A 13523-nucleotide genomic window follows, 5' to 3' on the forward strand; every position below is an offset into this window, starting at 1 on the left:
ATGTTCTAGTAACTTTGCGTGCTTTATCTAGAAAGTTCACTATCAGCTTTAAATTGAGCACGACCGACAGCGGCGGGCATTCTGTTCGACGACCGCCGAGCACGTTTGTTGCTACGCCGCTGCCGAGTGATTCAGACCATTGTGGGTGCAAGTCAGCCCCAAATAAAGTTTTGTTTAGATGCCATCTTCACTGTCGTTCTGCTCCTCGGATTGCAGTCACCACTTCGTGACAATACGGTCACCAACACTGACCAAGAATCTAGTCATCTTTGGATATCAGGACTTTGTGCTGTTGCCCAGCAACAGCAACGCCACGTTAGGAGGTTAAAAAAGGAATCACATCAACAACCACGACTGGGAGTCGAGCCTGCAGAGGTGCAAAAAAATCAGCTTCAGAAGACGCTGTGTGAGAGCTCTAGACTCCACTACGGCACCTCTTCTTCCTTTCTTCTTTCACTCCCTCCTTTATCCCTTCCCTTACGGCACGGTTCAGGTGTCCAACGATATATGAGACAGATACTGCGCCATTTCCTTTCCCCCAGAACCAATTATTATTATTAGACTATCACCACAGCCCAAAACGCCTCTTGTTAAGCTGCAGCACACTCTCGCGCTGTGCATTGCACATCGTTGTCTTCATCATCTTCAATCTACGGCATGAAGAGATCGATCAGAGCTTAACCAGAGTCTAATATCGTCGCCAGACGTACCGACGACCCAGCAAAGCAGAATCATGAGCAAATCAGGCTAAACACACAATTTCGCAAGTCGACTCGGTTTAACTATGTTAAAACCCTACGAATTTCAATCATCATGTCATGAATTCATGTAACAATATCCTGATTTTGAGATTACGCTCTCAAAAATAGGAAAAACGAGAGGCACACAAAAGAACGAGAGAGGCGCACTGACCAGGCTGAAGGGTCGGGTGCAGCGCATGACTGAGTGTGCCGAGAGCACCTGCAGGCACTGGGTGAGCAGGGTGTCGTTGGTGTTGGGGCTGCTGAGCAACAGGCGCAGCATGGGGAAGGTGAAACAGAAGGCCGGGGTGGGCAGGCGGCGGGCATTGGTAGGCGCGCAGGCCAGGTCGTGGAGGCGGGCCATCACACGTTGCATGCATGCCTCCAGGCTCTCCTCTGTCCACCGGGGGTCCACCTCGCAGCAGGGGTACGCCAGGCGAAGGGCCAAGTAAGCCACCGACGCCGCTGGAAGGGGTGGCAACAGCACGGCTCGACCAAGGATCAGACCAGGCAAAAATAGACGCGTTCATGAGAGTAACAAAGCCAACTGAGGCAGAAGTTCGGGCAAGTTTTTTTCTTCGTTTGAGTGCTAACTGCCAACTAAGGACAGACGACTTCAAATATTAGAACAACACTTGTAATGTTTGAGATAGTGTTGGCTTGATTTCAAAGCTAAGCAAGTGCATCAGTGCTAATGCACTCATAATGGAGCCAGGCACAATTACAGCGGTCACTGCCAGTGAAATGCTCAACTGCTGCTCTTTTGCAGGATGCTGACACGTCTACACAGTACTCAACAAACACCGTTCACCTTTTCACCCCGAATCACAACTGCTGATTCGGAACCATTTTACCATCAGAGTTAGGACAATAAAACAAAGACCAGAATAAAAAAGCTTTTTTTCCTGCTCGATGTACTACTGAGTATCTTTTCTTGCAGCAGGTGGCAGTCCTGGTACATACAGTCCACCAGGCTTGGTTTTTCACATGTGCGTGTTCCCGGACAAAAGCCAGGTTCCAGTTCTATCAAACAAGCCAAGCTAGTAGCAATGCCAAATGTGCTTTTAAACAAAGGTGATTTCAAACTAAAGCTGTTACGTTACTGCGGCATGAATAAGCTGCTCAGAGGAACTTCTTAAGGCAGTCAAAATAAGCTTAAGGTCCAAGCAGATGCTTGTCTCAAATGAGAGACCAACCAAAGTGGGCAAGGTCAGGGGCAAACAGGACGTCCTTGAGGCGCAGGTAGGCGGGCACCACAATGGGTGCGGCCAAGCGGCTGCTGAACAGGGCTGTCAGTGCCTGCACCAGCTGCGGGTACAGGGGAGCGCCGTAGACGCACACCGTGGATGAGGGCGCCGCCATTACCGCGTCCAGCAGGGACATCGCACGCTCCACCGAGTTAGCCAGCTGCAAGCCAGACAACACAGCAAGGGAGTGTCACCAGGGGAAGTAATCGGTGATGGGAGGGCTTGATGGTCATGGCTCAGCACAAGACCAAGGCTGGGTTTTAAAAAAACTAAGCAGAATGTCAGAAAATGAAGGTCGTGCAAATAACTTACCATATTTACACGATTCTAAGTCAACCTATTTTTTAATATTTGAAGATCCGAAGTGGGAGCGTCGACTTACAATCGAAACGAAAACATCACACTGTAAGTAAAGGCGAGACAAACGAGATATCAGGCATGGTACAGCGTGGTTGCATTTTTGATGCGTGGCTCCATCGCATCGCTCTTGGTGCTGGCCTTGAGCAGCTGCTATGTCAACGCGCAGAACTGGCATCCCCTCCCCGCACGCGCGGGAGGCGGCCGATGGCGGCTATCGTTAAGCAGCAAACTGGCACCCCACATGTGGCTGCTGACTGCAGTTGCTGATAAGCGGCAGCGGCCCGATAACGCAATCACGTTCTACGGGAAGCTCAAGTGTCCAACACGTCAGCGGCGATTCCATGGGTGCCTGCTAAGCGTACGCACCATGCATTCAGCACCACCCTCCACCAGGCATCGGAAAGGAGCACCCTTCTCGATGCACCTCGTGCTACCTTTATGCAGGGACCATTGCGCTTGACTAGAGAATTTCACGCAGTGAAGAGCAGCTTCAGCCGCTGCAGTCAGCTCGGGCTCTTTCAATGGAAGTAAAGGAAACTGCGCATCCTCTCAATTGATGAACGCTGTCATGCTGGTTCCATTACATGCGCATTGCAGGCGTAGGGAGCCTATATATAAAACGTAGGCTCCCTAGGCAGGTGCAGGCCTGGGCACTGCGCTTGTGCCTGCTCGTGCTTGCTGCCGCGCACATGTGCAGACTGGCTACAGCATGCATGCGGGTGCGCAGGCACAAGGCATGCAGGCCTAGAAGGTGTCCATGGAGTCGGGGCTTAGGCTACACGTGCGCCGTGGTGCCATCTCGGAGGAGGTATGCTGAACCAAAACCACACGAAGAGAGCGTTTCAGATATGCTATTCACTTGAGACGAATACTGAGATTTCGCATTCAGATAGAATTGAATATCAAATAAAATTCGACTGAATATTCGAAATTATCAAATATACACAAACCCCATTTTCATCACATTACACGTTCTAGCTACGCTACGTTGATTTCATCTGTTCCTACGTTGCTGTTAATCTGTACCTGCTCCTTTCCACGCTCCATCCAGCGAATATGTCAAGTGGTCAAAATTATGAGAGAGCAGCGGCAAACCCTGCTGCTTTCTGACAAAGTGGAGATAATTTGCCACGTCGAGAGTGGCAAAAGAAAATCAGATATTGCAACACACCTCAGTTGCTAGGAGCACATTCAGTACAATAGAAAAAAAAAACAAGTCAGCCATTAAAGAGAACGCATGGGAACAACCAAATGCTGAAGGCTGACAAATCTGCAAGCTAGCATTTTCACTCTGCTGTTCACAATCTCGTGCATAACGAACTAGGTAAATAAATTCATTATAAGTGGGTTCGGCCAGATTGAACAACTTCATGTATCGAACAAATTTCACTGAATCATACGGTTTGCTATAACTGAGCTGTTATAATTAAATATTACCACAGTGTGTGGCAGTGTAACAAACCCTAAGTACAAATGAAACACAGCGTCCCAAAGTTCAAACAAAAGCAAACATAAAACAGACAAGGGAACATGTCCTTTCTTTCGCTGGTCATGATACAGAGCATGAAATTTACTTTGCTCCTGCCAATCTTTGCAACGTGCAGAGCGCGAGGTGCAGGTAGTCACGCAAATCCACTACAGAAGAATCTCGGTGATACAAATCTCACGGGGTCACGAAAAAATTCGTACCATCCGAAATTTTGTATCATTCAAACGAACAAAATTCATATGCAGAAGCATAAAAAATTCATGGACGCAGATCTCTTTACGACTGACGGGATTTATTCACGGCCGGGCGGACACGCAACTTGCGGTGCGCACCGCACGCTAAGCAATAGCGACTTCAGTGATGGGAGGCTTGCACACCGCCGCTCACTGCTCGCGTTGCGTACCGCGTGATTAGCGATCGCGATTTCGGAGACGCTAGGGCCGCGCACTGCTGCTCACTGCTCGCGGTGCGTACCGCGCGATTAGTGATTGCGATTTTGGCGATGTGAGGGCCGCGCTTAGTGCTCGAGGGTGCGATCGCGGGTCGCGTATTCATATCATCCGATGTGGCATGGAAGAGAGCTCGAAACTTCCGTAATTCCGCACGTTGTGCCAAATGCACTCTGGCCAGGGAATTTTACGAATTCGTATCAACCATTTTCGTATCACCGAGATTCTACTTACACTTGGTGAGGAGAAAAACAGAAAAGAAGAAGGAGGACTCGCCTCGCGCACGCGCAAGCGGACAACATGCTCTTTTTGTAACTGGGCATCCAGGACCTCCTTCTGCTTCTTGGTCAGCTCGGGCTCCTGCACCTTGGTCTTCTTCTTGGCCTCCAGCTCCTAAACAGGAAGCATCACACACACAAATATAAGTCAGTTCAATCTCTTTGAGTGAGCAGAACTCCGACAGTAACGCTTCCTACAAGTGTACACGCATTAGCATGAGGCGTGCCTGCAGTAATAAGGTGACTATTTCCAGCAATGCACTTCTCGCGGTGCGCCACACACCTGGAGGAGGAAGACCAGCTGCTACAGTAAAAGCTCGTTAATTCGAATTCCACGGGGCCGCCAGGCCAGTTCGAATTAACCAAAATTCGAACTAATGAAAGTGAGAAAAAATGTACGCGTTTGATGCCCGGACGGTACGAAAAACATTTATTTAGCAAAACAATCTGTTATCATCTTCTGCTTCTTCTCTCTGAGGGCTACCGTAGTCACTTGGTCTTCTAGTGCGCGAATGCAATGCAGGGAGTCTTCTTCCCCCTCTTCAAAGCTGAAGAAAAGGCACGCGACATTCAGCGCTCCCATAACTTCTGCCGTGGACGGACGCACAGGCTCTTGCTCCTCGTCGTCGTCCTCGTCTTCTGCCTCTTCTGGGACAGATTGCTCCCCAACAATTTCAGCGACAATGTCCTCATCACTTCGGGCACCGCACTCTGCTGCATCGCTGTCTACTTCAACGTAATCATCAAAACTAACGCCCTGCAGCACAGCAAGGACACAGCCGCAGGCAGAGGCTTTGGACTCCCATCGTCGCCACTTTCTTCCATACTTCCGGCAGCAAAGCCACAGTGGTGGAAGCAGTTTGCAATTGTGGACGGCGTGACCTGCTTTCATGCACGCACCAACATGTGCATTGCTGTGAGCAATGTGATGGTGCTGGTCTTCTGGTTTCCAGTGCACAAAATCTTGCGCTCGATCATGTGACGCCTATAGAAACATTTAATGTTTCTGATCACCCCCGATCCATTGGCTGCAAGGCCGCAGTCATGCTGGCGGGCAAAAATACTAGCCTTGTGGCTTTCAGCTCGGCGTCGACTTTGTGTGCCGAGCAGTTATCCACAATGAGGAGAACTTGACGCTTCCCTAGCTCCATCCTCTGATCGAATTTCAGGAGCCATTTTTTAAACAATTCGCCCGTCATCCACGCCTTGCTGTTGGCGTAGTAATCTGTCGGCAGTGTCCTAATGTTCTTGAAACACCGAGGCTTCTGTGCCTTTCCGACAACAAAAAGAAGGACCTTCTCCGTCCCGGTCATATTAGCGGCAACCAGAACAGTAATCCGATCTTTGCTTCGCCTGCCGCCAGCGCAGCTGTCCCCTTTAAATGTTACTGTTCTGTCGGGCTGGAGCTTATAAAACAAAGCCGTCTCATCAGCATTGAATATATCTTGTGCCGAGTAGCTTTCTAAGTACTGCTGCACAGCACCGCTTCGCCACGTGGCACGTCCACTTCTTTGCCTTCTCCGGACAACACCCGGAAGACAAGATTATGTCTGTCTCGAAAGCGGTGAAACCATCCTTGGGAGGCGACAAAATCTTCCATATTCATGCGCAGGGCGAAATCGGCCACCTTCGCCATGATAATTGGGCCGCTCAGTGGAATGTCTGCGCTTCTCATTTCCTTCACCCACGTGATCACAGCAGTCTCAATTTCCGGATACTTGGCTAAACGGAGCCTTTTTCTGTTGCTGGCGAAATCTTCGGCTTCGTAGACATCCTCGATGGCCTTCCTATTTCGGACGTAGGTCGACAACGTGCTTGGTGGAATCCCGTGCTTTTTCGCGATTTCCACTTTGCTGGCCTTCCGTTCGTCCACCTCGCGTAAAATCGCCACTTTCTCCTGCACCAGCTTGGCGCAGTATTTCCCACGCGAACACATCTCGCGGACACAAGCTCACAGCAAGCGGCGTGCAAAACGAGGGCTAAAACACTAAAACGTCGTTCCTCGAAGCAGTCGCGGCAGGAAAGACTGGTTAGTACTTGTTCCAGCACCCTAGCGGCGCCCCGGTGGTTGTGCCGTCTATCGTTCTGCCGTGAAAGCTTCCAATGATGGTTTTCAACAGCGGTGCGCAGTTCGAATTATGGGTGGCGGCGCCAATTTTTGAGTGAATTAACGAGCTGTTACGCGCATAGACTTCTATGCACTGCGGACCGGACCACGATGACTATTTCGAATTATCCAAAATTTCGAATTAACGAGCTTTCACTGTATGAAACTGTATGAAACTAAAGCTGTTGGCAGAAGATCTATCAGTCAGCTGCATCAGCTTGACGTCACACAACTGTCCAGCACACTGACAGAAAACAGAGAACATGTATGACAGTGTGCACCAAGTTTATTTTGAAAGAGATTAGGTGAGAAGCACACTTGCATGAATAAGATCGAATAAGGTTTACAATATGTTGCAGTGTTGCAAACACTGATACAGTCGAATACAGTAAAAGCTCATTAATTAAAATTTGAAGGGGCTACAAAAATGTTTGAATTATCCGAAAGTTAGAACAAGCTAATGAAAAAAAAAAAAACGCTCGAAACTGCTTGCATCACAGCAAATTCATTTGGTGACAGAATGGGCAATGGTTGCTTGCTTCCAAGATGAGAAAAGTGTGGCAGTAGTGATTATTATTTTTCCCTCTTTTGTCATTGCCTTTTCGCGTGCATACTGCCAAGAGTGCCGAAGCATAAGATAGCATGGTCCTCCCCAGCATCCTCCACAGTGCAACGCAGTAGAGCTCCACTGCTACAGCGTCACACACCTCACAAGCGGCACCGTAGCATGTGAGAATGCTTCGCTGGACTGACGGTGAACAGCCTGTGTGCACTAGAACGAAGTCACGCGAATCGAAGCAAAGGAGAAACTCAGCGGTGCCAAAGTGGTGAAGAAAAAAAATCGGAGAAAAAAAAACGGCAGGCGTGTGACAATCAGCGTCTGAAGCCGCCATCCCTGCAGGCTGGCGTGACACTCAGTACGGCAAAACAGCGGGCCTGGCCAGGCAGATCGCCGTCAGCCGGGCCGCATACGCCATGGACCAACAGCACATGAACATTCAGACCGTGAGTGGGGCTGTGCGGAGACCCAGGAGGCCTGCGGGCCTCGAATTCTCTTGCTAAATGAAGCTTTTTCATCCATCCATCCATCCACTAAACGGTCGGACTGTTTTCAGAGACGGGGCCGTCTGTTCATCGTCACACCTGCCGTTACGCACATATCAGAGATGCCCGAGTCACAATGTACAATGCAATTGATGTTGTGCATTTATGACGATTGCCACTGTCTGGCGGGCACTCGAAACATTTTAAAGGCATGAGGAGTTAAACTCGTTCCACGTTAATGTGCCTGTGCGACAAGGTCTTGTTTTGAGCCCTAGGCGACTTGTAAACGACGCACATGTAATCCCTGGTTCACCATTCGAGCGCTCTAGAGAGGTATGTGGATGGCTGTAAAAAGGCATGCTGTAAAAAGGCATGCACAACTGTGCACACAACCGCGCAAGGTGCAGGTGTCTGTGACAACAAAGAAAAGCGCAGCTGCAACCCACCTTCTTGAGCTCGATCTCCTCCATCTGTTCCTTGTATGAATACACCTTGCTCTCACGCTTGATGTTCTTGGACTCAGTGGTGGCCTCCACCACGCTGCAGAGCATGAGCAGTACAACTCGTTAAGACTGGGCCAGCCATGTCACAGGCAACATCCGATCAAATCTTTGCTAACACTGCACTGACGCCTGGTCACACAGAATGAAAATCCACCATCGAGGCTTGAGATAAAGTTGGCAAAGCGGATCTGCGACACCCTAACCATATTTTGCAATGACAATGCAGTAAGCTCCACCACTACAACCCGGCTAACTTTCCGCACCACTGAGAACATACCACAGCAATCTCATTTCTATCATATTTCTATCAGGCCCCCCCCCCCCTTTTTTTTGTATTAAGGTTTGAGACAACTCCATTCATTTAGTAATGCTTCTCCGCAGTTACACTTGTACTGCTGACATGATAAATATGGACAAGTGAAACAAATGAAAGACTAAGAACAAGAAAAATGAAAAGGAAAAAACAAAACACACTGCCTCGCTGAAAACAACGCAGTGAAATTTCATAATTTCACCATAACTACTAGTTTAAATTCTTTTTCTTTCAATTTAGTCTGACCATGTTAACATTAACAGTCATGAAAGGTAATTCTGCCCTTCTGTAAATTTTTTTTACTAAAATCTCAAGTACCAGTTAATGCAAGGCAAAAAAAAAAATGCCAACAGGTGTGTTACACGAATGCTATGGGTCAGGCTAAATAAAAGAACGAGAAAATCCTTAGTTCAGGCAGCGAGTTACAAGCCAATGGATGTAGCCTACGTATTTAAACTGCGTGAGCTTCAAGCACATCAAATGCTACATGCACCACAAACCAAAAAGGAAGAGGCCTTGGGTGACGAAAATGGGCTTTGGAAAAGGAAAGAAAAAAAGCAGTACATAAACTCTGCCGAACAATAACCGAAGCGGCACTGCCAAGGCTTAATCTGAGCCAGCCAACCAGTGGCTGTATCCATAGAAGGCATTTAAATTTAAAGGCGATTTTGCCCTGCAGAATGGTTCCCCATACAAATTTACAACATCAACCAGGCTTAACAGTGCACACCAGTTTTGCAAAGGTTGTCTTTATACTGTATTCACTTCCCAATGCAAGTAAAGACCCCAAATGCGAGCTATTTTAAGCAAATAAAGAGGCACTCTGCTCCAAATTCAAGTGCATCCTTCAATACAGGGGTTTCGAAACGGGGTTCAGTTAATTAGATATCTGCTATTTTTTGTTCTCTCAAACACCCAGTTCCGTGCAGGCCCAAGCCCAGGAAGCAACTGTTTACAGCCGACAGTCCATTTCTATCACTAGTCATTACTGATCACACAATGACATTTCTCGGGCAGTTGTGCACTGCATGCTCTTCCTGCACGCATGTCTAAAAGGGAGCCGTGAGGGGGAGGACAAGCAGGTTCCCGAGCACTTCCTGAAAGCTGGTGCACTTTGCAGAGGCCAGAGAGTTAGACACCTTTTGAAAATTCAAAATTAGGGGTGGTGTGAATATTCGGAATTTCGAATACGAATCGAATATGTTTCATAATCGGTTCATATTCGTATTTGAGAAATGATATTCGTGAATTTCCGAATATTCGAAACTTCCCGAATACTCGGCAGCGATCGTATACCACGCCGCCTTTCGTAAATCTGATTGTTGCAAAAGCGCAATATCTGGGCAGATTATATGAATATACAGTCTAAAGTACCAGGAAAACAATATAAAGGCCCTGTTTTCTTTCTTCTCCGTCGTTTATCGCATGGACCGATCGCATTCCGATGCCGCTAGGCTTGACCTTGTGCGCAATTCCGCAAGTGGGCTTTCCCACATACCACACGTGCTGCGAACAACATGGGGGACGACCCGCTTCTAACAATTGGAACACGAAAGCGCGTTAATTTTTTTATCCTTCTGTAATATGTTATCTAATTTTTGCCCACGCCCATGGCATTCGTTCTGTCACCTTAACTCTCTGAGCGTGACCACCGCCATCTTGTTTTGGTCAACTACGCTATGCGGGAAAGCGTACTTGCGGAATTTCGCGTGAGGCTCCTGAAGGGGCGAGTCGAGGTATCACAACAGGGCAAGCGATCCTGTAAAAATCCCGCCTATTGCATGGTGCACTGTAACCCATGCACCCCTTAAGTGGGCCTAACGGGAGGCGTGACAATGTTCGGAGGGCCCCTGTCACTAGGTCAAAAAAATAACCTGGCCGTGTAGTTTTGGTTTCTGAGCTTGGCCACTTGCCCATTGCAATGGCAACTGTCGGCCCGCGCATTCACCAGTAGTCCAATCTCAGCACCGTGCCGCTTTCAGACGCTGACTGACACATCGCTCGTCATTTGTTTTCCTTTTTTAGAAACAGTCTCGCCATTCCGACGTCAATGCGCGTTCCCATCTCGCTTACGTTCGCGATGTCTTCCAGCACGCCGTAACTCTGTGCTCGTCACGGGATTACAGATGTTTGCACGATAGAGCCGCCTCATAAGACTACCGCATTTTTTGTATTTTTTTTTTTCGGGGCCGCGGGGCATTTTATAAATCGACCTTCAAATAACCTGGGCATTTCTGTCGGTCCTTTGAACTCCGAATTAATGAGGTTTTACTAGCCATCATGTAATTTTTGTTTCCAGTCTTGTCATGTTATGGACTGCATTTTGCCTGACCACATTACAGGTTGGATACTGTTATGCAGTTCAATTAAGTAGTATACATTTTTGCGCACATCGTTTTTTCTTTATACGGTGCTCAGGCAGTCTAATTTTGCTTATTTCAGCTGCAAAGGCCATACACTATTTTTTAAAAAATATGAGCAACAATTTTTGCTTGTTTATCTTTTCTGAATTTATTTTTTGTGCTGACCAGATATTCGATTCGATATTTGAAGCCATTTTTTTCTTCATATTCGTATTCGATTCGTATTCAAAAATTTCAATATTCGCACACCCCTATTCAAAAGATCTTGCACATCACAACTCAACTGAACTGAATCAATAAAAACAAGCTCTGCACTAGGAAGGTTCAAATGCTGCCTTTGCCACAAACTTACTTTAAAATTAAAAAGAAAAAAACACTATAAAGCAGATGCACAATGAGATAAAAACGCTTATTTAATTACTCACTGACAGCATAGTTTCATGTTTTAAACAGGCCGCCCCAACTGTTTTGCCAGAGTGCGTGCAACCATGCTGAGATTGGACTCACTTGGACAGTATGCCCTTGTTGAAGAGGACACCCTCAGGCGTTGAATAGATGGCGTACTCCTCAACTGTCACAAGGCGCAGTTCCGTGCGCTGCAGAGCTGTAAGCACGTCAGCAATCACCGCGCTCATCACTGGCCCTGGCAGCACCGTTGTCAGGGTGGTGATTGCTCCCTTCACATTCTGTGGTGATGATGGACAGAAAAGAGACATATCAGTGCACTAACCACGCTGAAGACTCCTCAAATGCCATGCTGCACTGCATCTGCCACAACTGCTTAGCTGAAGGACAAGTCAACTCTCCCACTGTTCTGAAGAGAACAGTAGCGTGCAATCTGCAAACTGTGCAACTTGGCCGACACTGAGAAAGATGATCTCTCCTCCGAGGCCAACAAAATTTAAGACGTACAGATGACATTAAAGGAGAGTGCCTTGTAGCTGAGTTCTCTCTGACCACCTTGTTTTCAACTCCTTTGTACACCCAGCAAAACCTCATTACGGTGAACAGGTAAAAAATCATAAAATAGTTCGACAAAGCCAAAATTCGTAGAATAAAATTTCACCAAAAACTCAAGCAGGAGAAGCTCAATTTAGTAAATTAGTGCCGTTTCGAAACCTCTCACGGCAACTACTGCAGAGGCTCCAAGAAGAAAAACAAGCACCGAAAGTGTTAGGTTGGCTTCCCTACACAACACCACCAGCACGCAGCGGTGGTCGGTAAAGCTTTTCCGCATTGAAGTGGCAACTTGGAAAATGGGATGCCAGAACAAAAACCACTGCCATTTTCATGCCCTCCGTGACAGTCGACATGAGCACAGGATGGCTATTGGAAGGCTACAGCTGGCCATGCCGCTGCTTCCAGGGCACTATCGACGAGTGTGAGAGGTGCTATTTTTTTAAATGTAGCTGTTGGCAGTTGCGAGATAAGAGCGTGAACCGCAGCGTGAACGGCTGCTACACCACCACCAGTCACTTGTATAGTGAGGCGAAACCTACCACCTGTTATCTGAGCTGGCACAGCTTGGCACTTGGCAGTTGGATACACTCATTTTAGGCAGACCGTGTTCGTTATATAAAGTAAGAACTGAAAGAATTTGTGAAAAATATTTAAGAAGAGTTCAACATAGCCCATTATTCGTAATATCAATGTTCGTTGTATCAAGGTATGACAGTAACAAGCTTTGCTGTAATGCAAAATTCACCACATTACCTAACAACTGCCAACCAAACAAGAAATAATGACCAAATGCACTGCATTAGGCACAATGGCTCTCTGCAAACAGTACACAAAACTTTTTAAAGCATAAAACTGGCACAGTTATGATGAGTAGTGTGCTTAATACTGACACACCTGCGTCATTGAATAAATTTAATGCTATTCTTGGAGACAAGTTCACAGATAGGACTCAGATGCAACTTATTTGAAGTACTGCAAAGGGATCCAAAATATGCCCAAATAAGTTAAACTAAGAGAAAACCTTCCAAAGGTGAATTTGATGTGTCACATCAGCTAGCACAAAAAGCACACTGAAGCCATGAGTGGTTCTTGTGAACTAGATGACGTGACAAAATGCCTTGCAGTCCGTGAGTACAATGGAAGCACATTGTGAAAAAGGGGAAAAGGTTCCGAACTCCGAGTTGTTTTAGACATTTTGAGCTCAACACACTAGTTGATGGGTTCTGTGTACATTGGCACTTCTTCAGTGTTTAGCTGCCTTCAAGGCTTGAGCTTTACTGCATAAAAATTGTGCTCAGAAACTTCCCACTGCCTTGCTCTTTTTATGTGACACGGACGTCTACCCAAATGACCAATTTCCACTTTCACATTCAGCCAAATTACTTCAATCAAGAAAAAAGTGGGAGCAAAGCCGCAGACCGGAGTGACGGTGCTCTTGGACAGCAGTGGTGGGAGGGCTTGCTGAGGGTCGAGCGGTGCCTTGCGGTCCAACTTAAGCAGGTCCACGATCCGCAGCCACAGGTTGGAATGGTGTGCGGCTGAGGGGGTCAAAGAAAGGGTCAGTGACGCTCCAGAAAAACAGAGAGCTGGGTAAGTTTACACCACTTCCCCGCGTTAAGTGCAAAAAGCGATGGGAAGGAGAACAAGACAGGAAATCGGTGTCGTGTTTC

At 47.4% G+C, this 13523-nt stretch overlaps 1 protein-coding gene across 1 annotated transcript in view; it reads right to left on the reverse strand.

Annotated features, from left to right (window-relative positions):
* The window catches only part of l(3)80Fj (lethal (3) 80Fj), a 114590-nt gene that overhangs the window by 58531 nt on the left and 42536 nt on the right, over nucleotides 1-13523 (reverse strand). The window contains exons 19-24 of the mRNA XM_077654937.1: nucleotides 13273-13391; nucleotides 11401-11579; nucleotides 8161-8254; nucleotides 4562-4678; nucleotides 1937-2147; nucleotides 913-1205 (exon numbers count right to left, since the gene is read on the reverse strand). Of these exons, the coding sequence (XP_077511063.1) occupies nucleotides 913-1205; nucleotides 1937-2147; nucleotides 4562-4678; nucleotides 8161-8254; nucleotides 11401-11579; nucleotides 13273-13391 (1013 nt within the window). The remainder of the gene's footprint in view (nucleotides 1-912; nucleotides 1206-1936; nucleotides 2148-4561; nucleotides 4679-8160; nucleotides 8255-11400; nucleotides 11580-13272; nucleotides 13392-13523) is intronic.

The sequence above is a fragment of the Amblyomma americanum genome, chromosome 2 (genome assembly GCF_052857255.1).
Source record: "Amblyomma americanum isolate KBUSLIRL-KWMA chromosome 2, ASM5285725v1, whole genome shotgun sequence".
NCBI classification, from domain to species: domain Eukaryota; kingdom Metazoa; phylum Arthropoda; class Arachnida; order Ixodida; family Ixodidae; genus Amblyomma; species Amblyomma americanum.